Below are 22,897 nucleotides of genomic sequence, written 5' to 3'. Positions count from 1 at the left end.
TGGCTTTAAAACAGTGCCACCTTATGAGAGATTGAGTTTTCTGGTCATTGAAGGTACTGACATGAACCCCCTAAATGGCCTCGGGGTTGAAGATACTGAGGTGGGTAGTCAGGACCAGGGGCTCCCATGAGGGGGAAGCCATATACTTTCCGAGTTTGGTTTAGAACGTCATAATCTGTTTAGGCTGACATAAGTCTGTCCTTTTAGGTGTTGGGGTACACATTTTGGGTAATGTGAAGACTCTTAAGCAGTGGCTTATGGGATGTTGCATGTAACGCATCTTCCGTTTTTATTTGTCACCACCTACAGCCAAAAAACTGAAGAGAGTTGGTATGCCCTCTGTACCTAAAATGTGGTGTACTGGTAACAACTCATGGATCAGCTCCTTTAATTCACCTTAACAACTTGTCCAGGGCAGGCCAAGCAGTGTGATGATCCTCCATGTTGTGAGGGTGGTTGTGGCATGCAACAGAGTTGGGTTCTGCCACTGTGAAACCAGAGGCCCCCTTAGTTGGGCAGTAGGGACTTTGAGAGATTTAGTTTTCTGGTCATTGAAGGTACTGACATAAAACCCCTAAATGGCCTAATGAGAGTATACAAGGTCCCAGACATGGCCCTTCATTGTACTCCCATTAGGTCCCAGACATGGCCCTTCATCAGAATCACCTGGGGAGTGTGTAAACTGCAGATTCTCCGCACCCCTGGACATTGGCTTAGCACAAGGGTCGTCAAATTCAGGATGAGTGGCCTGTTTCAGTATCATGAGCTAGGGATAATCTGTACATAGAAACATTGCAATCAATTTGATGAAATGGAACACTTAACTTTGAATCTGAATTAAGTGAAATATTATCCCCCCAAAAGAATTCCACTCATCTCATTAGATGGTTGTTACCCTTCCACCCACCCCCCCCCCCACCAAACTGTATTTGTTATACATTTTGAATTTTGTCAATAAAAGAATTGTGGTAATGTGTTTCCTTATCATTATAAAGGTGCCTGTGTAGAATTGTTAGTCTTGTCTCTCAGTAAAGTTTAATGTCTGGCTTTTATAGAGAAAGCTTGGTGTTCCTTGGTTTGGGGAGGGGGGATTCAGATGAGGATCTGGGGGTTTTGTTTTTAATTTGTAAATTTTTTTATTAAACACGTGGCAAGGCATTCATTTGGGTGGTGCTTTAGGAGTCTCTCCAAGTTCTTTTATGTGTGCCCCTTAACTAGTTGATGCCTAGTGGTAATCGGCCTTGATCCAAGATCGTCCGTGAGAAGAGAAATTGTCCCTGTTACCAGTTTAGAATTGTGTGCCCCTTCTATCTAGAAGTTCTTCCGTGTAACCAACCAAAATTCTTCAGTTTGCATACTCAGTATTTCAAAAGGTTTTTGCATATCTCATAGTTGAACGGTTATTCTTAAATTTCAGATGTCGTCTTAGGGCTTTGGGGCCTGCAGAAGGTACAGCAGCTGTGTCCTCCATGGCTGACATCAGACCCTCAGAACACAGATCATTGAAAGCCACAGATAATCCTGCAATCTCTGGTTCTGCCCTGCTGCTCTCCCACCATGCATGTTTCCTGGGGAACATACCAGCAACAAAGTGGCTTTGAGTTTCAGAGCCCTTCTTTCTTCTTCCAGCCTCTGGTGCCTGAGCTAACCAGCAGAGGGAATAGAAGTGAGATTGACCAGGCCAAGGACAGGAGGAGATAAATCCAAGGCGAAGAATCCCAGTCCCCATAAGTTTTGCCTGTACTTAAGAGGACAGCAGGCCGCAGACCCTGTTCCCTGTCTTGGCCGCTTGTGCTCCCTTGGCCTTTCCAGGTGACTTCCTCTGGACTCTCACAGTCCTTTGCATTTGTAATACAGGCACCTACATGAGCTTTGGGGGCTGGTCATCCCAAAGCTTCAGTCTGAATTAATGATACCTCATTGAAGTAAGAAGCTTGGGGCTGCGGTTGATCCTTTACGGGTATTGTGTATGATACTGCTCAGCCGCGTCCTCACCACTGGGCCTGCCCCCTGTACCTTGCTGTAGTCGCTTGGGAAAGGAGCGCAGAGCTTGTTGCTGAGTGGTGATGAGCCCCGGTCTGATGAACTTGGCCCAATTGTTTGGCCTGAATTCTGAAGAGGAGGCTCATTACTCTGGTGTCCAGAGGGGGCCACTCCCTTAACGGATGAGTGCTACCGTGCCTGCCCACCCCCTGCTCTAGCTAGTAGTCTAGTTTCCTAGAGGAGGTCCACACCACCAGTCCCTCATCACCACTACCTTCTGCCCACAAATAAGGGAAACAAGGACCTGACTTTGAATCTTACAATCTTATGTTATATTGAAATACAATTGTACAAATGATAAATACCCAACAATGATGTTTTCATTAAAGAGATGGAGTCTGGCAGGGATGGAGAATTGCGAAGGCATCTGTTATTCAGAACTTGTCATTTAATAAAATTTGTTGAAACAAGATGAGCAAAGCACCCGTGGCCCTGGGCCACCTGCCCGGACATGGAAACAGCCTCCTTATATAGAACCAGTTGTCCCAATGATATTTGTTAATACAAAGTCTGTAAACAAGATGAAATATCTTTCTCACACCAGTCCTTGTCTCGCGCCCACTGAGCCACACCCGGCAACCCCCGTGTTTCCACTCAGATTTATTTTGTTGTAGTCCACAGCTGCCCTGGTGTACTCATCTCTCTTCTTTACCAGAACTTGCTCTAGGCAGCAGATCTAAAAGATCAGCTTACTTAGTCCACTATCACTTACCCTAATGTGGATTAAAGTCAAGGCTGGCTTTCCCAGAGATGTTTGTGTTTGGAGATTCCGGTTTGGTGAGGAAATTAGCAGAGGACTATTAGAGACTTGTGTGCTGTTCTCAGTTTTGCTACTATTAACTGACTTGGACAACTGGCTTTGGCTTCTTGGAGGCCTCTGGTTCCTCCGCTCTAAAATCGGAGTATTGAATTAGATTGGTGGCTTTCAAACTTTTTGATCCTGACAGTAAAAATACGTTTTACGTCACTACCCAGTGTATATATGCTTACCTGTTATACAGAACAATGATGAGCTGCTTTCTTACTACAGGTAAAACACTTCTGTTCATTTAAAAAAGTGTACTGGCCTTGATCGCTTTGCTGGTGATTATTTTGAGAGACATTAAAAGGTGGCTATTAAGCTTCCTTCACATGCACATATTTTGTGGTTTGGTTTGAGAATGAGAGAATGCTGCGTGTAACTTTGTGAAATCCCCCTCTCCCCCCGAAAGTTAATAGTGATTCCTCTGGTTTTTAGTTAAGCCAGCTCTTCTCTGGGTCCCAGGTTCTTAAACGGCACCCCTTGCTTAGTTCTAGCTCTTTCCTACCACTAAACCTTCTCCTAGCATTAAAGAATCCTTACCCCAAATTCCTACCCTAGGTGGATGCCTTCCAAGGTTCCTGGTAGTGCCAGGGGCCCTCAGCCAACATCTCCTCCCATCCCCCCCCCCGCCCAGTGCCCTCCATCCTTCCATGTGCCACACACTGTGCAGGTTGCCTCGGGCTCCCACCTTTTCCAGCATGGAGGAGATTCTGTTGGAGAGAGGGGAGAGTGCCTTGGCTCCTCCCCACCAGACTGCCTGGGTGGTGCATCCTGTCTCCCCCACTTCCAGCCATGCGGCCCTTGTTGTCTCTAACGTGATGATAGAATAGTACCTACCACACAGTAAGTGCTCAGTAAACGGTAACTGTTATTGTTATTATGGTCTGTTCGGCTGGAAACACCATCGTTGGCTTTCATTTAAAAAAACACGCCCATACGTACATTAACAACAGACACATCACATAAAAAAGTAACATTTGTCTCAGTGAGAGAAAGAGGTTAGAAGCTAGACATTCTAACTTGGCAGAAGTCTTTTCCCCCACAAATGATTCAGTAGTAAATGTGTTGTTCCTAGATGTGAGTAGAGCTGTAGCATCTACGCCCCGCAGCACAGCCCCTGCACTGGACCCCAGGCAGTTTCTGCAGAGGGTCGGGTCGGGTCCTTGCTCACCCGCTCCTCGCTCCTCCAACGTGCCTTTACTCCCTCACCTCCGGGGGCAGCTGCTTCAGACCCCCCTACCAAGGCTACTGCCCCTGACCCTGCCCCCGGCCTTCCTCCCAGCTCCCCCCACCTCACAGAAGATCACACCTGGTTTTCTGAGGCAGTACCCTGCTCCTCTGGCCTTGAGGTCAGCCCCACTCCCGCTCCCCTTTTGCCTCCGGGGCACCTGAGCCGCTCTGCTCCTTTGGTCCTTCTCCAGCTGGGGTATTTCTCCCACCTTTATTTGTCTTTTAAAGATTTTATTTATTTATTCATGAGAGAGAGAGGCAGAGACACAGGGAGAGGGAGAAGCAGGCTCCATGCAGGGAGCCCGAAGTGGGACTCGATCCCGGGTCTCCAGGATCACGCCCTGGGCCTCAGGCGGTGCTAAACCGCTGAGCCATCCGGGCTGTCCATCTCCCACCTTTAAACCAAACAGAAAACCTGGCTTGATCCTTCAAGCTTGATCCTGACGGCTGCCTGGCTCTCTCCCCTTTTACAGCCAGACTTCCTGAACTGTCTAGAACCACCTTCTCTGTGCCCTCACTTCTCTGATACCTCAGCCCCCCTCCTCTGGTTTGCTTCCTCAACAGCTCCAAAAACACAACCTCCCTGTCTTCCCTTGTGTGATTCCTCAGCAGTGTTTGCACCCTTGACCTTCCTGGGATGCGTTCTCTCTTGCTCTCCCTTTCTCCAGTGAACGTCTCCCTCAGCCCTGGCCACTCCTCATTTCTAGTGTCCTTTGCCCTCCTCTGTGTGGCCTTCAGTATTGTGGCCAGGCAGGTCTGGGCCTTGGGCCTTTTCAGCCTGCATTCCCTCCGCATGATGATGCTGTGTCGTCCCGCCCGGACGGCTGAAGGGACCTGGCGCTGTCTGCGATCTGATGTGTGCCTCCCAGTCCCTAACTCCTGGCTGAGCTCGGGACCCACCCGATGTCTCCATCTGAATGTCCCCAGATCACCCCACAAGCGAATGTCCAGGAAGAGCCCCTGGCCTCTGTCACTGTCACCTCCATCCTCCTGCAGATGTACCCATGATCTTCTATTGGTCACAAGTCCTGTCTCTTCGAAATACCATCCTCTCCTGCCTGCCAGCTGGTGTCCTGGCATCGGCAGCCCCCTCGAGCCATGCTTCAGACTTCAGCCAGCGTGCTCTCCCCAAAACACAGATGTAATTATGTCACCGTGCTTCAGACACAGAGCATTCTTAGGAGAGGGTCCAGAGGCCTTACCAGGACCTTCCTAAGGTCCTGCATGGACTGGCCACTGCTTGCCCTCATCTTTTCCCTCACCGCCTTTATTCCTCCAAAACTACTCCAGGCCATAACTGCCACTGTCACCGACTTAGCATCTAATTGTCTCCACCAGCTCCCTCACCCTCCACCCTCCTCAGCTCTGGGTCTGGTTCTTTTGTTATGAAACTCTTATAGAAATTTCCTTCGCAGTGCTTCAGTTGGTAATTATACATTCTTGAATGTGAGTGTTTTAATTAGCATTTCTGTCCCCCTGTGTAGCCGCGTGATTTAAAGGCCCTGTTTTTGGTACACATCACCATGTACCCCGAGAGTGCAGCACCGCACTTGGCACATGGTGGGCATTCTAGAAATGTTGCTTGAATGAAGAGACCAGGGTGCTTGCACGTTCCTGTCATTGTCATCATCCTCTGTCTGGAAAGCCAAGCACAAGCTCCAGAAACAAAGCATCAGAGACACTGCAGGGTTTGTTGTCTCCAACCTCACCCTCCCCACTCCCCACCTCTTCCCTGGGTGAGTGTGAGCTGCCTCTGGGTGGGCGATTCACACTTTCTTAGTGCCCTGTGCTCCTCCAGTTTTCCTGTTTTTTTTTGTTTTTTGTTTTTTTTTTTTTTTCCCCACAGCCCTGGTGTAAAGAATTTGAACCTCAGCTGTAGTTTGTCTACCTTTTATTTAGTTAATGGATTGTTCAGACACACCACATACCTATATGTACATTGTAAAATGTTAACACCAAAATAAGTAAATAAATAAGACCTCAGAAGTAGGAAATAAGAAAATATTTAACAGTCCTAATACTGTCTTCTTGCACGTCAGTGGATTGTATTGGCCGATCCACTTAGGAGTCACTGCTCTAATCTGTGGTTTATTTTATTTTTAATTTGGTCATGAAGGTCCGTGCTGTGTAAGACATGCCCGCGCTTCACCCAGCACTCTTTCCTTACTCAGAACTTCCCAGCCCTGGCGTGTGCTGCGTTAGGGGTGGCCAGCATTCCTAACCCTTCTTTGATGAGCAGGAGAAGCACAGTGGTCTGCCTGAGATCCCCAGCGAGGGGACTGTCCATGGCTACGTGTGCCCGGAGGTGCTCCCTGCGTAGGCTATGTGCACGCACCCACCAAAGCCCCCTCAGGACGGAAGGCCGCCCCATAGGATCCAGCAAAGGCAAACCCCTGTGCTGCTCTGCAGATGGCTCGTGAGGCTCAGAAGTGTCTAAGGAGAGAGGGTTCCAGGAGCAGCAGACGGAGGCCAGTTGGGGTGAGGGAGGGAGGTTGCTCCTGCTTGTCCTCAGGCTGGGAGTAAGGGGGCTGCTGCAGGCTGGAAGACTGGAACGGAGGGCCAGAGCGAAATCTGCAGGAGAAGGGCCTGTTTCTGTGTGGGCATCGTTGAGCTGGGACTCTGTACTCAGAAGTGTCCAGAACGTCTTGGTCACTGGTTTCTGCTGCCTCCCTAGGAGTCATGAGAGAGAGAGAAGGGGGTGGTGAGGTTGAGACAAAAACCTGTAATAGTGAATGTAAAGGGATTACTTAGAGATTTCTTCAGGGGCATGTATCCCGGGGAGGCACTCGTCCCCCATTATGTAACCAACTTTCTTTGTAGCTGCTGGCCTCACCAGCAGGCCCAAATGGTGTGGCTGTGAAGGGAAGGAGGGTGCGGGAGCCCACTTTCACTGACACGGCCTGTGTGCCCAGCATCCAGAATGATGCAGGGAGTTCCGTGAATGCTGCTTACAAATCTGAGATAGCAGCTCGAATTTACTGGATCCAGTTCCTGTGTTCTGGGTGGGTGGGTGGGGGGGTATGTGGCAGAGGGTGGGGAGTGGGCTCCGGACGGATGGAATTGTGTCTCTGGTGGGGTTGGGGAGACAGAGCACAGGCCTGAGAAGGAGAGAAGGTATGCGGCTAGAAGGGCAGGTTTCAACCCCAGCTGTGTATTGGAGCCACCAGGGGAGCATTTTAAGAAATTCCCAGGCTCTACCCAGCTACAGAATCAGCCTCCGAGGGTGGTGCCCAGTGTCTGTATTTTTAGACTGCTCTAGAGGGGGCTCTAAACACAGTCGGGAGCCGCCACATTGAGGCAGGGTGCAGAACTTCCCAGCAGGTAGGAAGAAGTAAACTGAGTGGATGTCAAAGAAGAGGAAAAGAGGAAGGAAAGAGGGGTATGGGATCGCAGCCACTGGGGTGCCCGGCTCTGGTCCTTGGCCTTGTACCCCTACCAATCTCTCCTGGGGCTGCTATTGGAGCGACCAGTGGGATTTCTCAAGGAAGCCTGGAGTTGGCCCTTATTCCAGCTGTTGGGGACTGAGAGGCCGGGCTGGAGGGGGGGTGTTTGTAGGAAGGAGGGGCCCCCCAGAGCCAAGGAGCTGGGTGTCCCGGGCAGTGGCTGCACCTCTCCACTGTTTGCTGTTGAGCCTCGGCTGCCTGGTCTGTAAAATGGTGACTAACAGGAATACCTGCTTCCCAGGGGTTGTGGTCAGGCCGGAAAGAAACGTTCCTGCCTGTGTGTGTCGTGGCTAGCCCCCGAAGGCTAGTAGATTCTAACCAGCCCGGGCTTGAAGGGGCTGTTTGAACGGGTTGGGGAGGGTTGGGGAGGGGGTGGCCCGTCTGAAGAAGGCCCTTGCTTGGTGTCTGAGCCTGTGTGTGGTGGGAGCAGTTTTGGGGAGAGCTGTCTTTGCCTGCCCCAGAAGAGGCCTCCCTTGGAGCTGCTGAGCCAGGTGGGAGGGGGCCGGAGGGGCCCCAGGCTAGAGGCAGCCCCATGTTCCTGTGGAGGTGGGGCTGGAGCAGGCGAGCTGCAGACAACCCCTGCCCCCCTGCCCCGGGGATCTCTGCCTGGCTTGTCTTTCCTGGAGCGGTTGTTCTGCCCCCGAACAGCCCGCAGACTCTCCTGCCTCTCAGCTCCCCTCCTGGCTGCAGAATCTGGGCCTGCCCCACTCGGGCCTGTCTTCTTTCATGCGGACAGCTCCTGAGAAGCCTCCTCCAGGAAGTCTTCCTCCACTCACCGGAAGAAAGGACGTGACTTGTGTCCCTCCTAGGTGACGGCAAGATGTAGAGGTCCCCAGAACTTGGAGCTGTGCTCTCCTCTGAGCTAATTCCCTTAGCACCTCACTGGGGTGTGCGTTGTGGCTCGGGTCTCCATGGGGTCAGGTCAGTGTTTTGTTACTGCCCCTGCCGGAGGGCAGTGCTGAGGGTTTGCAGAGCCAGGCACAGCTCCCCTGCAGCTGGGTGCATCAGGAAGGCTTTGTGATGACGTCATGTGTCTCCAGCCTCCCGCCTAGCTGCCTGTGGGAAGGATCTGTCTGTTCTGGCACAGGGGCCTGTTCCATATGGTCGGCCAGGAATTGGCCATCACATTCACCCAGGGCGTTCCTGCCACTTCTGTGTGTCTCCTCTTCCCCCTGGAGACTTGGGTGCACCCCGGGTGTGGCCCAGGAAGGGTGGGCAGGCATGCGCTTTGGTACAGCTCCCCAGCTGTGTCTGGGAGGCTTGAAGAATCCTATCTGCAGAGGTTGGCCTGCCGCCATAATGAGTGGTTCTGCTCCTTCTAGCTCCGTTTGCTGCTCCGTTGCAGATATGCCTTTGTGTGTCTTGGTCAAGAGAGCTGGTGTGTCTGTACATTTAGGTGTGGTCTGTGAGTCTAGGGAGGCTTCTCCTAGAGTGGGGCCCTCCACGGCTGCTGTTTGGGGTGGAGGTAAAGAAGCTGTGGTCATGGGAACAGAAATGGAATGCCGTCCTCTTAAAAGTGAAAGAGTACGTGGTTCAGGGCAGGCATTTGGCCTCTGTAGGCACTTGGGAGCCTTCCCTCCGTTCCAGTGGCCAGTGTGGTCACTGCCAGGAGTGGCCACGGGGAGGATCTGATGTGGAAGTGGAAATACACCTCTGAGTTGGACCAGTGGCCATAGACCTCAATGAGGTCTGGATCCTGGTCTGCAAGGTGCCCACTGTAGTGAGAAACCAGACTTGCATTGGGTAAATGCTTTGCTAGCCCCAGGAGGCTTATGATGGCCGCAGACGTCTCTGATGGTAAGCGGCACTTGGCCGGCTAGTGTCTGATGGCAACCAGAGTTACGAGGGTGATTTTTGCAGACAGAAAATACTGAGGAACAGTCATTCATTTTCATATATTGATTGAATGACCATTGTGTGCTGGGTGTTTCCTGGGCATTCTGGCTGCAGCAGTGGACTAGACAAGCTCATTGTCTGTGCTGCCTACCTGGGGCTCCTGTTCTGCCGAGGGAGATGCTCAGTAAACTGAAGGCAAGACTGCTGGTGTGCTAGGTCCCAGGAAGACAGAGCTGTGTTAGAGGAGATGCGTGATCCAGGAAGGCCTCTCTGAGGAGGTGGCGTTTGAGCAGTTACTGGAGTAACCTACACTGGACATCTGGCCCCCATGAGCTAGAACCTTAGAACATCTGATCTCGAAGTACGTACGAATCATCGTGCTGATAAGCAAGCTGAGGCCAAGCGAGGTTAAGGTGCAGATTCATGAGGCGATAGATAGGAAAGATGTGGCTGAAGCAGAGGATAGAGCACCACTGGCCAGTACTCCGCTCACCAATGCCGGGCGTTTCCCCAGGCCAGCTGACCCTCGACCTTTTCATCCCAGAATGTCTTTTATTATCCTGTCAAGACTCAAGCTTTGAAAGATCTGTACTTGCACATTTGCACTTATTAGCAATAGCAGGCTTATTTTCTCATTTATGGCTGTGTGAGTTGGGGGGTGGAGGGCAGAAAGTTTAAACACATCTTGTGTCCACCAGTTGGCCCTCCAGGCAAGGGCTAACCACCTGGTGTTGGTCTTCTCCTGCCTAGGCAGAGATGTGGCCCAGTTTTGGTAAACACAGGCTGCCCATCTCCATGGGATTTCCATGGTTCTTTCTGAAAGAGCCAAATTTCTCAGAGGATCCCATTGTGACTTTTAGGATTCCATCTGGCCCTCCTAGCCTGGTTCAAGGGTCCAGGTGCCTTTGGGTGGGCTAGGGAGATCCTACCGATGCCTCTGACCAAAGCTGGTGAGGTATGACTCACAGGCCCCCTACCCAGGGCTTGTTTTCAGGGAGAACACAGTAAAATCAGGTCATAGAACCAGCCTGACCCACCTCTTCTCCCAAGGACCAGAAAGAGCCTTAATTGGCTGATAGTTTCCATCTAGAAGGTGTCCTGCATGAATTTGAAAGGAGCTTCTGGTGAAGTAAGACTTCATTAATTAGCCTGTTAGGGAAACGGCTTCCCATTATTATGGGGGCTGGATGAATTTGATGACCACCCTTCTGCTTTGGGCTTCTGAAGGGAAGGCACTAGATTCTCATCGTTTTACTAAATACTGAGAAAAATGTAATGTCTTTTCTAAGTATTTTGTTTGTTTTTAAGTGTCGAGTATCTATGTGCCAGATACCATATTTATTCTTATTTAATCTGTATGGAAATGCTATAAGTGAGATTATTCCCACTTTAACAGATGCGGGAACTGAGGCTCAGACAGCTAGTTAAGGAACTAGCTGAAGGTCACATCCTACTGAGGAGCTGTGCTTGGGTGCGAAGCCGGGTCATTGACTTCAGAGCCACGCACATGACCTCGGATCTTAACTGACTTCCCATGTCTTCCCAGCCACTTTAGGGGCTGCTGCTAATAATGAAAATGCTCTAGATTCCTGACTTTTATTTCTTTCTCTTCTCTACCAAAACTGCTGCATTCGTATTCCCTAGGAGGGTGAACAGATGACAGCAGCATTTCTGGTTTTTAGATAATATTTTATTGTGACAACAGGACACTCTAGAGTAAATGAAAGAAGTGTGAGGTTTGATTATTTTTCTCCTTTGAATTGTACCCCCCACCCCCCGACCAAATGATTATTTTTACATTGTCAGGAAGTCCCAGCAAAATCAACCCTCGTGTATCTTCCCTGACCTGTGTGTGCCGGGGTCTTATTTGTGCTTCCCCTCGTGGCACTGACATCCCTCAAACAGGAGGGCCTAGGCACATAGGTGGGAAGCATAGCAAGGGTGCCTCAGAGGGTCTGAAAAGCAGGAGAAGACCAGATCCTTTTCCAGCTGCTGGAACTGATAAGGGTTTAGGTGATATCTCAAAAACGAAGCAGCAGTGGTCGTGGAAGGGGCACAGCAGCGTGTTTTGCTTGGAACACCACCGTTGCTGCCTTACCCTCAGCAGGACCCCTCCTGGGACAGGACTCAGGCTTGCCCTCCTTACGGAGCACCTACTGCAAGCCTTGGATCATGCCAGGGACTTGGCGAACAATACTTTTTTTGATCCTCTAGAACATCCCTAAGGTATACATAATGGTCATCTATTACCAGATAAGGAGACTGGCCAACAGAGTTTAGATGGCCCTTGGGGCACATCGAGCTGGCCTTGTGAGTTGTGTCAGTCCCTTCTGCTTGTCCCTCCAGACTGGATGACCCATGGGCAGAAGGCAAGGATACCTTTATCATTGGGTCCCCTGGTGCCTGGTGCAGTGCCTGGCATTTGGCAGATTTTAAGCATTTATTGAATGAATGGAGGTAAGGTAACTTGTCCACCTAGGTACACTGGTAAACCCATTAAATTGTAGGACTCCGAGACCCTGGGGCAGGTTCTCTCTGGGCCACAAGTAGGATCTGCTTATTTAAAAAAAAAAAAAAAAAAAAGATTTTATTTATTTATTCCTGAGAGACACAGATAGGCAGAGGGAGGAGCAGGCTCCCTGCGGGGAGCCCCATGCAAGACTCCGTCTCAGGACACCAGGATCACCCACCGGAGCCAAAGGCAGTTGTTCAACCACTGAGCCACCCAGGCTGCCATAGGATCTGACTCTAGCTTCTTTGGTTAATAAATTAGGTGAATGCAAAATGACATATGTGCCTGCTTATCTAAATTGCAACATGATTATAGCAAAAAATTGGAAGCAACCCAAATACTCATCAATAAGGGACTGGTTAAGAAAAATGATGGTACATCCACACAACGGGACACAATGGAAATAAGAAACGAGGAAGGTTCTCATGTACTGTATTAGGTAAACTTCATGAAAAAAGGCAAAGATCAGTATATAATATGTGAGTTTTTGGGTAAAAGGGAGAAAAAATAAGGTTTTGAATTTGCTCGTATATGTGTCAAGAAAACTCCAGAAGGATACTTAGTGGGTGGGATGGTTAACTGGGCAGGATGGAATGGAGAATTAACTGTATATTTTAGGCTTTTTGGTTTTGAAGCCATGAGAATGGATGTTACTTATTCAAAAAATTAAAAAGAAAAAAAATAATGGAAGTGACTTTGGATCTGCTCTTCTGTCTCTCTGGGCTGTAGTCTCCCAGTCTGAACAATGAAGTGATTGGATTAGAACAAAGCTTCATCTGGAGGGGGATGTTGTATATATTGGGCATCTCTCTGGCTTTTGTGGGCTTTTCCTGGGGATGCTGACCCTGTCCTGGGGTGGTCTGCAGTCCCTTCTGTTGGCGGCCTGGCCCTGGTTCGGCTCAGGCTGTTGGAGAAAGGCTGGGGTGATGCCGAGAGAAAGGGGCCTTCTGCAGAGGTGTCGGCCTTGTTCTTGTCCCCATTCCTGGCAGTTTGTCCTCTGAACACCCTGCCCTGGTGTGACTCAGTTGGTTCTTCCCCCAGACAGGAGGATTACAGTGAAGAGAGACTGTTCTGGAGCTTTCTGGCAAAGTGCTGCAGTTTAATAGGAAGAAAAAAAAATGGCAGAATGTTTTCCCAGGTTATTTTTAATGCTTTTCAGTTCAGCAAACATTAATTGAGAGCTAAGTGCAAGGCAATGTGGGGGAGTCAGAGCTACATAGCACCTCGTCTCTGCTCTCCAGGGCGCGAAGTCTTGGGTGAGAAACCTGAGTGTAAAATCCCTTCTCATACCCTCCAGGACTGCCCAGTTTACCTCATCTGGTTCCACAGAGACTTGTGGGATCTGAAGGGACTCTTCCCATTTTACAGATGAGGAAATAGAGTCTCAGTGAAGTCTTGCCCCAAAGCCACACAGTTCCTAAATGGTGAAGCCTGGAACCAAACCAGAATTTCTGTGACTGCTTTTCCTGAACCCAAACATGCCTAGTGAGAACATTCTGTCGCAGGATATTTCCTGGAGGTGTGTGGCTTAGGTCCATTTCTACCTGGAGACACCAGGTGAGCACAGCCCTAAAATAAACCTCCTTCGCGGGTTTCCTTTATGGAAGGGCAGTGAAAATCTCAGACTTACCGACACGTGTTGACTCTTTTCCCCCTTTGCTGTTGGTCCCAACAGTTCTGCCCTCCGTTGCGCGTGAAGCTCCCCACCTTAGCACCAGTTACGTGCAGAATGTCCCATATGTGTGTAAGGGTGCATGTGGCAGACAGCAGCTTTCTTCCCACCCCGTCCTCATGCCACCACTTCCCTTTCTTTCCTTCCCTTCTTCCACAAATTCTGTTGCTGCCACCTGTCATCCTAGCTATTTCCCAGAAGAGCCACACGTGCTCCCCTCTCTCGGGGTCTCTGCCCTGGCTGTTCCCTCTACCTAAAAAGCTCCTCCCTCGGACTTCACTTGGCCTCAGGTCCCTACTGGAAAACTCACCTGGGTGGGTCTTCCCCCAGCCACCCTTCCTAGAGTTGTGTCCCTTCCCACTGTTGCTGTTTCCTCCCTGGATTTTTCTGTATGGTATTTGTATATGTTACATACAGCTCACATGTGTTGGTTTATTATCTCACTCCTCCCTAGGATGGAAGCCCGCAAAGCCTGGCTAGTTGGCGCTCAGCACTGTGTCTCTAACGCCAGCCTGGCACAGGTGCCCAGCATCTAATAGAGACTCTGTAAATATTGTGGAATGAGTCCATTGCCCTGTGGCCTCAACAAGTAACACTTCTTTAAAGAGGAAAGAAGCAAATCATAGCAGTTTTTTCTTAAGAGGTGAAAAGACCCAAGGCCTCTCTCTTTGCAGAGCTTCATCATATAATCTTAATTCATTTAATAATCGCTCAGCACTGTGTCTGTGTAGAGCCCTCCTCAGATGTTCACTTAGCAGCCTCTGATTTGTTTGCTGAGGGAGACAGCTCACTGATTTTTCAGCACAGCCCATTCTTCTGTGGGACAGTGGTCATGATTTAAACACTCTCTTATAGTCTACATGGGGCTGAAAACTACCTCGATTGTAATTCCTGCACACCGATCTGAGTTCCCGAAGTGCTGGAGAACATAGAATGATCGGACTTTCGTGTGCCTATGACACACCTTCAAATCGTTGGAGAAGGATAGCTTATCATAAGGCTCCCCCACCCTCCGCTAGGACATCACCGGTTCCTTTGATTGTCCTTCCAGTGCCACAGGTGTCAGGGGCCTTCCCACCTTGGTGCCTTCCTCAACTTTGTTCTGCTTCGAGGTTAAGAATTTAACGTTTAGTCCCGTCAGAAGAGAAGGTTCTAGGACCCTGACTGAGGAATTTTGGCCCCTGTGGATGTGGCTGTCAACACAGCCTGGGGGTACCCTCGGCTGATGAAGATAGAACTCCGTATGTTCTTCACACGATCTCTTTACTTCAATTTTTTTTTAAATTTATTTATTTGACAGAGCAAGCATGCACACAAGCAGGGGGAAGCGGCAGGCAGAGGCAGAGGGAGAAGCAGAGTCCCTGCAGAGTCCCTAGCCCAGTGTGGGGCTTGATCCCAGTACCCTGGGAATGCTTAACCAACGTAGCCACCCAGGCGCCCCTTCACACTCTTTCTTAAGTGGTTGAGCCCGTCCCCAACTCATCCAGAATCATAAAGGTTGTAAGGTCTTTGGTTTTGGCTTTTAGCGTTTTGAGATTATAGCAGCTGAATTAGCTCCGTGAAGAACAGGGAACCTGACCTGGACCCAGTTTTAAAAGACAGTAAATACAGGTCCAGTTCTGTATCCAGAATCCTCGAGAAGAGGGTGGAACTCTAGAAGTAAAGCAAAATGTGCAGAGCCCTTAGCTCCATCATTTCTTCCCTCTTTCTGACTGCCTGTGGCTTTTTTTCAGTGTTTGTCTGTCTGTCCCTGTGCTTCCCCACCCCTTCCACGCTCTCCTGCCACTGCTTCCCATCCCCACCCCACCTGGAGGCAGACACTTGGAAGCAGCGATTCCCCAGCCTCTCCTGCACATCCCTCCCTAATGCTTTTACCATAAGGCTTTCCTTTACAGACTTAGGCCAGGTGCACATGTCACATCTCTCTCAAGGAGAAAGAACTGGCATTAAATTGCTTCCCATGTGTGACCCTTAGGTAATTTGTTTTGAGGCCTCGGAGAGAGAAAACTTCCCCCACCAGCTTTAGGCTCTTCTGTGAGACTGGTTCCCGGTTTCTGCCCAAATCAGCAGTTTCCGATAGGTAGTTGGACGTGAGGACTTCGGTGCTGTGCTGTTTCCTTGCTCCACTTCTGGCATTGCCAGCGCCGCTGTCATTTGGGGTTGAGGTGGCGGGGAAGGAGGCCAAGGTCAAGGGTTTCGAATCCGAGGCCATGGAGCCTTTCTCTGCCCCTTCTGCACTTCCAAACCTGCAAGGAGGGCAGTGAGAAAGACAGGAGGGCCGGGTTCAGGCTTGGGGCTCTTTTCCTCACAGTTGGTTTCCTTGTCCTCCTTTGCTTCCTCTTGCTTCCAGGAGTTCACCCCAGAGAGGCCCGTGACTTGGGTGTGGGCCCTGAATTGGGAGAAATGAGAACAGCCCAAGGACAGATTCTGTAATGGGCTGTGTGACCTTGGGTGAGTCACTCGGTTGGTTTCCATGGGGCTTCATCAATTGCTTAAGGAGCTGGATGGGATCCAGTGGTTCCCGAGAGATGGTGATGATAGGGTCCTTTGGCTCTTCAAAGCCAGCTGGAAATTCCGACAGAGGCAACAGCCAGGGGCTGTGGGAAGTGGCCCGGCCTCTGAGTCTGCGTAGTGCCGAGGCTTCTCGGATGGGTTATGCCGCTGGGCCAGGCTGGGCAGAGGCTGGACCTGCCAGCTCATGGATCGCCAAAGAGTGAAACTGAGACAATGAATTAACTTTTGTTTTGCAGACTGTTCTTCCACTCGGGGGGCCATGGGGAGTGGGAAGCAGTCAAGGGCAAGGTCCACGTTGGACCCAGGCAGAGACCCAGTACCCTCTCTTCAGACCCTGCTGATTGAGGACTGCAGTGGCATTTCCACAGCATATGGCCCCTGCTGTCTACAGGTGACCCGGGCTGGGCTAAAAATCCCCGAATCTAATATGAGAAGCCCAGATCAACCCCATCAGGCAGCTGGGACAGGGCCCAGGAAGCCATGTTTGTTGATTTGCCTAAGAGTAGAACTAGTGGGATGCTTTGCTTCAGAAAAGTGAAGAAGTTGGTGAGCCTTTTAGAATCCAGAAGATTCTTTAGAGCCATTGACTACCCCCACTCCATTCTTGGCTCTAGCTTGAGTGACCCAGTCTAGTTTGACCACTTAGCAAGTGTTTGCTGAAAGCCAGCCCCTCTGGCAGGGCACCAGCGGGGAACACTGGGACCTCAGACCTCGGGAAGGCAGTGTTTGGAGGAGGGACGGCGGGAGGAAGGATTGCCAGGGGCCCTGTGGCCACGCGCGGCTCCCGGAGGGCCCTGGTGGACCGGGGCGGTTCACCTATGAGAGGGATAGGCTGGGGAGAGCTCCAGTTGTCTGTCTGTGGATTCGGCGAAGTGATACCTGGGGAAGCACTTTGTAAACTGTCACATGGGGAAGAAATGCCAGATGACGTCACCGTGTTTACTGCAGGGCAGGGAGGCTGGCAGAGAGGTGAGGTGGGGACAGACTTGCCTTGGGAAGAGGCACGGGGTTTTTGGTCCGGGAGCACTGATGGCTGGGAGGCTGGGAATTCTCTGGCTTTGCAATCCCTGTGGTCATTAAAGGCTGTGGACCAGGAGTGATGGAACATGACAGGATCTGATCAAAGCAGTGTTTTAGGAAGATGAGCCAGGATTCACTCCTTTGCTCTCCGGGGCTTCCTTTTCTGTCTCATGGCTTTTCTGTTGCATGGGGCCAGTGCTGTGGCTCTTTAATAAGATCATCATGGACAGTGTGGGGTTTTTTTGTTTGTTTGTTTGTTTGTTTGTTTGTTTGTTTGTTTTTAATGAACCACAGCATTGTTGAACAGGGAATAGGTCCCCATGAGCTGAGCTGCTTGCTCCCTGCTGCCCTGGGAGATAGCAGACATCAGATGGGACGATGCCAGACTCCTGCATTTGGAACCCAACACCCTGGGCCTCTGGGGGCTGTTTTTGTGATCCTGGTGTGTTTTAAGAGACTACACAATTGATTTTTGTGTTTCATTAATTGCCTTGGGCCCCAAATGTCCTTTTCTGGCATCCCTCAGTGATGAATCCTAGGCTTTTTTGGTCCATACAATGTCCCACTTCCTTTTGGGGAATAGAGGCTGTGTTTGGATATGAGGTGAGATTAAAAGTGTATGGATTCGCCAAATTTTGGAACAAGAAGGGATCTCCTCTCTGTGCCCAGGCTTCATTGTCCAGTGTGTGAATTAGGAGACTAGCAGAAGCCCAGAGAGGGATGTGACATTCCCCGCAAGGTACATAGCAAGTTACTGGCAAAGTGGGCACCAGGGTCCAGGTCATCAGACTGCCTGATGAGCATCCTTTGCACTGTACCTCCTGCTTCTTGTCCCCCTTCCTTCTCCACCATTCAGATACCATCTGCTGGGACCAGTGCCTTCACTGGACTCCGCTTCAAACTGCTTCATCACACCCCCCAGTACTAAAGGTGGGAAGGGACAGCCACGGAGAAGATGTAGCCTGCTAGATTGCCAGTTGAGCGCGTCATCCACCAGTTCCAAAACTTCATCTCTCCCTGTTCCCACTATACCTTCTTCCACTAGCAAAGTCAGACTAAGACAACTCCTCCCCACTTCTTGGGCCCAAACCGTGTTCTGAACCTATTTTCTGTTGCTGTAGGAGGACTTTCCTTCACATACCTAAAGCAGGCAGGGCTAGGGCAGGGGCTGGGCAATCAAGGCAGGCTTCCTCCAGGAGGTGGAACTGACAAGGTCTTGAAGTGGAGCAGAATCTAGACCGGTCCAGAAGGGAGGAATGAGGTGTAAAGGGAGGAACTCCAGGGTGTAACTTCCGGGAGGCGCCCCAGCTCTGCTGGGGGCTTGCCAGCGAAACAGGCCCACTGGACAAGCCCAAAGCCCAGGCCCGGTAGCCACGCCTGCTGGCCTCCAGTTACTGCCGAGGGTGTCCTGGCTGGAGAAGGCACCTGCAGTGGAACCAGCTCCTCTGTCTCGGGGAGGCAGAAACCAAGACCTACCCACACCGTTGGAGGAGGTAGGAGGCCGCTTCCAGGCGGCCCAGGAGGCGGTCACCGGGTTTATGTTAATGCGGGTCCTCCCCCAGCCTGCGCTTAGCCTATTACCCGGGCCGACAGCTTAATTACGCTGCAGCGCGCCTCAGCTTGCGTTGCTCGGTTCCCTAAAATAATAAGGATGGCGTCACCGACTTCCCGCGGCCATGTGCTCCCACCCGTGCCTCCCGAGCTCTATTGTAGGAAACAAACAAAATCCAGACACTCAGATGCTTGCTTTCTTGGAGGGATTTTTGTTTTTGTTTTTGTTTTTAATACTGGGACCCTGCCCCGTAGTTAAGATTTTCAGAGATCTTTTAAGTGCGGAGACCAGAGTCTTAGCTACAAGGCAGCTGCGGAATATCCTCCTGTTAGCAGAAATTCGAGAGCTGGATGGATGATTCCACAGTCTTCCACTGGGGACTGTGATTTCTGATCAGAGCAATGGTGTGGGGTGGCGTGGCAGGAGAATCTTCCAGTGCCTGGTTCCTGGGCTCTGGACCAGCTCTGGACCTGGCTTTTTCCTCTGGCTAAACTCGAGCAGCATTTTACAAGCTGTGGATCACATTTAAGAAAGAAAAAAAAATGTTTTAACGTAATAGATAAGAGCGATGGTAATAAGGTATGTTTTGTTTTGGTGTGTGTGCCTGTATACACAGAACATGTGTACACCGAGCCAAGGCATAAATATATTTTTTACTGTGGGTTGTGGTCAGAAAGCCACTGACCTAGATGATCCCGAAGGCCTTTCTAGCTTTCGAAATGTCCGACTTTTCTCCCACAGCCTGTCTTTCCCCTCGTGGAACCTGACTGGTTTTTGCAGGTTTTGCACCACAGACTATTAAGCAACCGTAGAGATTTTTAGGGTCAAAAAAACAAAATCACTAGCATCTGTCACTCCTATTGAACACCTTGGGGAAGAAGCTCATTTCCCCTCAGCCTTGGTGACTCAAACAGTTTGGCCTTCTAGCTAGAAATGGGATCTGCAACAGGGGATGGCCCATTTAAAAACTGACCTATTTAAAACCCATGAGCGCCAAAAAAACACGGGGTCAATTTGATTTGAGTCTCCTCTTCTGTGTAAGACTGGAACCTGAAAGCTAAATTGGTCAGGGACGGACAGGGTTGTAACCGAAGCTACGAATATTTATTGAACTCTTGCTCGGTGAAAGAAAAGAAAATCTCAAGGCTCGAGGGTAGTGGGGGGGGTGGTGATGGGAAGACACAAAATAAGGTGTAGATGTGAAGTCAGGAGGGGTATATTTTGGGTGTCACGATCTTCGCTCTCCAGAGTGTTGGGAGGCTTCGTGCGTTCCATGAGAGCTAGCTTTGGCGGCTCGGACCTGCTGGCCTGCCTCTGCTCCCGTCTTGTGCCACGGCTGTGGACGCGGTGGTAAAGGTGGCTGTGGGTCAGGGAGAAGGCCAGTGGCTCTTCCCAAGTTGGAGATGCTCTAAGTGCATTATTCCACTTAATCCAGCTCAAGGTGACGGGCACTATTGTCACTGGAGGAAGCGGAAGCTCAGGGGAGGTGAGATGAGCTAGCAAGTGGAGAATGTGGACTTGAGCCAAGTCTGTCTGACTCCAGAGCCTCCTTCTGTCCACCTCTCCATGTTGCCTCCGGAAGTGCTGGAAAAATAAAGAGCTGTTCTCACTTGAGCTTCCTTCTCTCTGCTTCTGGCCTTCCGAGGGCTCTGTTGTAGGCCTAAGCTGCCCATTTAAATCAGGGCCCCCTGACCGTGGGCATGTGACCCATGCAGTCACACAGGGCCGTGGGCTTTGAAGGGCCCTCCCTCGGGTTTCATGCACCGCTGTTGCTGTTTTGGAATTCTTAACGATTTTTGAGCAGTGGGCCTTACATGTTCATTTTGAACTAAAGCCTTGCCAATTAACACAGCCAGTCCTGGCTTTGATACAGCTCATCCCCTTTCTGGGTTTTTCTGGGTCCCTCCTGTCTTGAGCATGCCTGTCCTCTCTGGGGAGGAGGCATTTGAAGAATGCACTCCATCCCACCCTCGAGCCTGCTACCTGGCACACTGCTCCAGTAGCTGTTTACCAGCCATCGGCCTCCTCCTCGCCGTCACCACACCTCTGGCTGGCAGGGACCCCCAACTGTGGCTCACCACCGCCTCTGAGTCCCCTCAGCATTTACCCAGGTGAACCGTGTCCTAGGAACACCCTTTACGGAGGGAGGGGCCTCTTCTAGGCAAGAGGTCAGTGTACCAAGCTCTGGGTCAGGGCAGGAGGAGTGTGTGCAATTGGCCTGCCTCCTGGGGGACACAAGACACCCTGCAAAACATTGTTTATAAGAGGTCAGGTTCCTTCAGTCTCTGTGGGGCCAGTGACACTAAGTTTCATGATGGTTTGACTCACTCTGTATGCCCGGCACCTAGTAGTGTGCCTGGCACGATAACCAGGACATTTGTTAAGCAGTTGCTCCGGTGTCCGCTCCCCGCTAGGCTGATTACGAGGAAGGACAGTCCCTGACCTCTAGGAGGATCGGATGCTTAATACACGATTAAATGATTCATGTGGCAGCTGCCCTCAGTGCCCTGGGATGCTCAGAGCTGGGTGGGGGAGGCTTCCCGGGGAGCGGGGCCTGAACTCCATTTGTGGTGCAGGGGTAAGACGTGGGAAGGGGTGGAGAGGGGAGGGCCGGTCCTCCTTAGGTCAGTTTAGGAACTCGGAGCACCCTCCCCCCACAAGCGGCAGGAAGCCAGGAGGAATGTTTCTTAGGCTGGAGTTTGCACTTTGTAGGTTAAACAGATACCGTCCTCCCCCTTCCACAGAGGCAGAGCCTCAGACCTCGGGGACAGAGTCAGGGTCATCAGCCAGCCGGGTCCTTGGCCTGTTCCAGTCTTCCAGTGTCCCCGCTGTCACAGAGACCCCTCTTTGGAGGCAGAAACAGACTCGGAGTGACTTAGATGATGACCGTGACCAGGACTGCAGTGTAGAGAATAGAGAGGAAATGATCAAATTTGAGAGAGCTGTGAAGACAAGATTTCACAGTTTTGAAACAAGCAACGGGTTGTTCCTCAGAGGAATAATGTGTTTGTGTTTATCACGGACGTTTCAGCTCCCATTGGTGAGAAATGATTGCTGTGTCCTTGCTCTGGGGACAAGTTTTTCAGGAAATGCTGGAGCCGGACAGTCTGATTTCTTGGGAAGCTTCACTGCCCACCCACCCCCACCCCGACCTCTCGTGGGGGCCGAGGATGACCGTGCAGAGTCCTCGCAGGGCTGACACCTGAGGAGCGAAAGCAAAGAGTCCTGTGTCGTTCCATCCATGGGTGTTTGAAAAGCTTCTGACACCAGCGGAGTAAGCTAGTTGTTGGGCTAGAGAGAGAGTAACCACATTCAGATATTTTTAAAGGGCCAGTGGAGTTGGGAGAGAATCGAAACCCAAAGTACAAATTTTCAGTTTAATTTTAACTTTGCACTTAGCTCACACCCAGGATTTGGCACGGGGACGTGGACCTTAATTTTTTTTTTCCTTTTTTTTCTTTCTTTTTTAAGCAGAACACACCCTGGATGTAAAAGGGGATACGCTCTTTGCCTGGAATGGCTTGGAGTGGCGGCCGCCACACAGACAGGAGGAAGTGGGTTGGAATAGGAGCAGGAGTTCAGAGTGGCTTTGGGGAGCGTTGGGCTGGTTGGAGGTTTGGAAACATGTGAGCCTGTCCGGAACTCTAGGAACAGGTGGCCCTCCCCGGAGGCCGGGGGACCCAGAGGGTACATGTAACGACTCCAGGCCGCCTGTTGGGCTGGTATCTTTGTTTTTTCCTATTTGGTCCATTCCAGACACTTCGTAGGCAGCCTACCTGCCATCTCCAGAGTGACAGTCCCTCCCCAAAGCATCCCCTGCATGGTTTGGGCTTTCTGGTGATATCAGCAGCCTCCAGGCCTAAACCTCGACCCCCCCACCTCCCATCTCTTTGGTCTCTTGCCCCACACACTGCTGAAACCCCCTGGCAGGAAGGAAGTGCAGAACCCCATTGAGGTCCCTAAGGCTCCACAGACCTGACCTGTGAGGGCCACCTGCTGGCGCTCCAAACAGCGCAGGCTCCCCCAAGTGGCTGGGGCGTGACCTCTTCCTACTTGGCAGGAGCAGGGTCCCAGGTCTCCCAGCCCCTCTCCACATCCTTGCTCCCTAATAGCAGTGTCCTCTGGAGGAGGGCCGACTTGAGTTTGTTTTGTTTAACCGAGGAAGTGTAACCAGGCTAGGGACCGCCGGGATGGCCCCCACCCTGCTGGTGGAACCATGAGAAAGAGGGGTGTCGGGGAGCTCGTAGGGTTGCGTTGGGTCTGGGAGAGCCTG

The 22,897-nt window shown here is 51.0% G+C and overlaps 1 protein-coding gene across 2 annotated transcripts in view; it reads left to right on the top strand.

The window, feature by feature from the left end:
- ANP32A (acidic nuclear phosphoprotein 32 family member A) overlaps positions 1 to 22,897 on the top strand; it is a 37,851-nt gene that overhangs the window by 4,813 nt on the left and 10,141 nt on the right. The window contains exon 1 of one of the 2 annotated variants that reach the window (XM_077881654.1): positions 16,962 to 17,021. The exons of the other annotated variant lie outside the window; for it this stretch is intronic. Coding sequence (XP_077737780.1) covers positions 16,977 to 17,021 — 45 coding nt within the window. The 5' untranslated portion in view covers positions 16,962 to 16,976. Of the gene's footprint in view, positions 1 to 16,961; positions 17,022 to 22,897 lie in introns of those variants that run through there. 2 annotated transcript variants of the gene reach the window in all.

The sequence above is a fragment of the Canis aureus genome, chromosome 32, assembly GCF_053574225.1.
Source record: "Canis aureus isolate CA01 chromosome 32, VMU_Caureus_v.1.0, whole genome shotgun sequence".
Lineage (NCBI taxonomy): Eukaryota > Metazoa > Chordata > Mammalia > Carnivora > Canidae > Canis > Canis aureus.
This window is presented reverse-complemented; position numbering and strand designations above follow the sequence as displayed.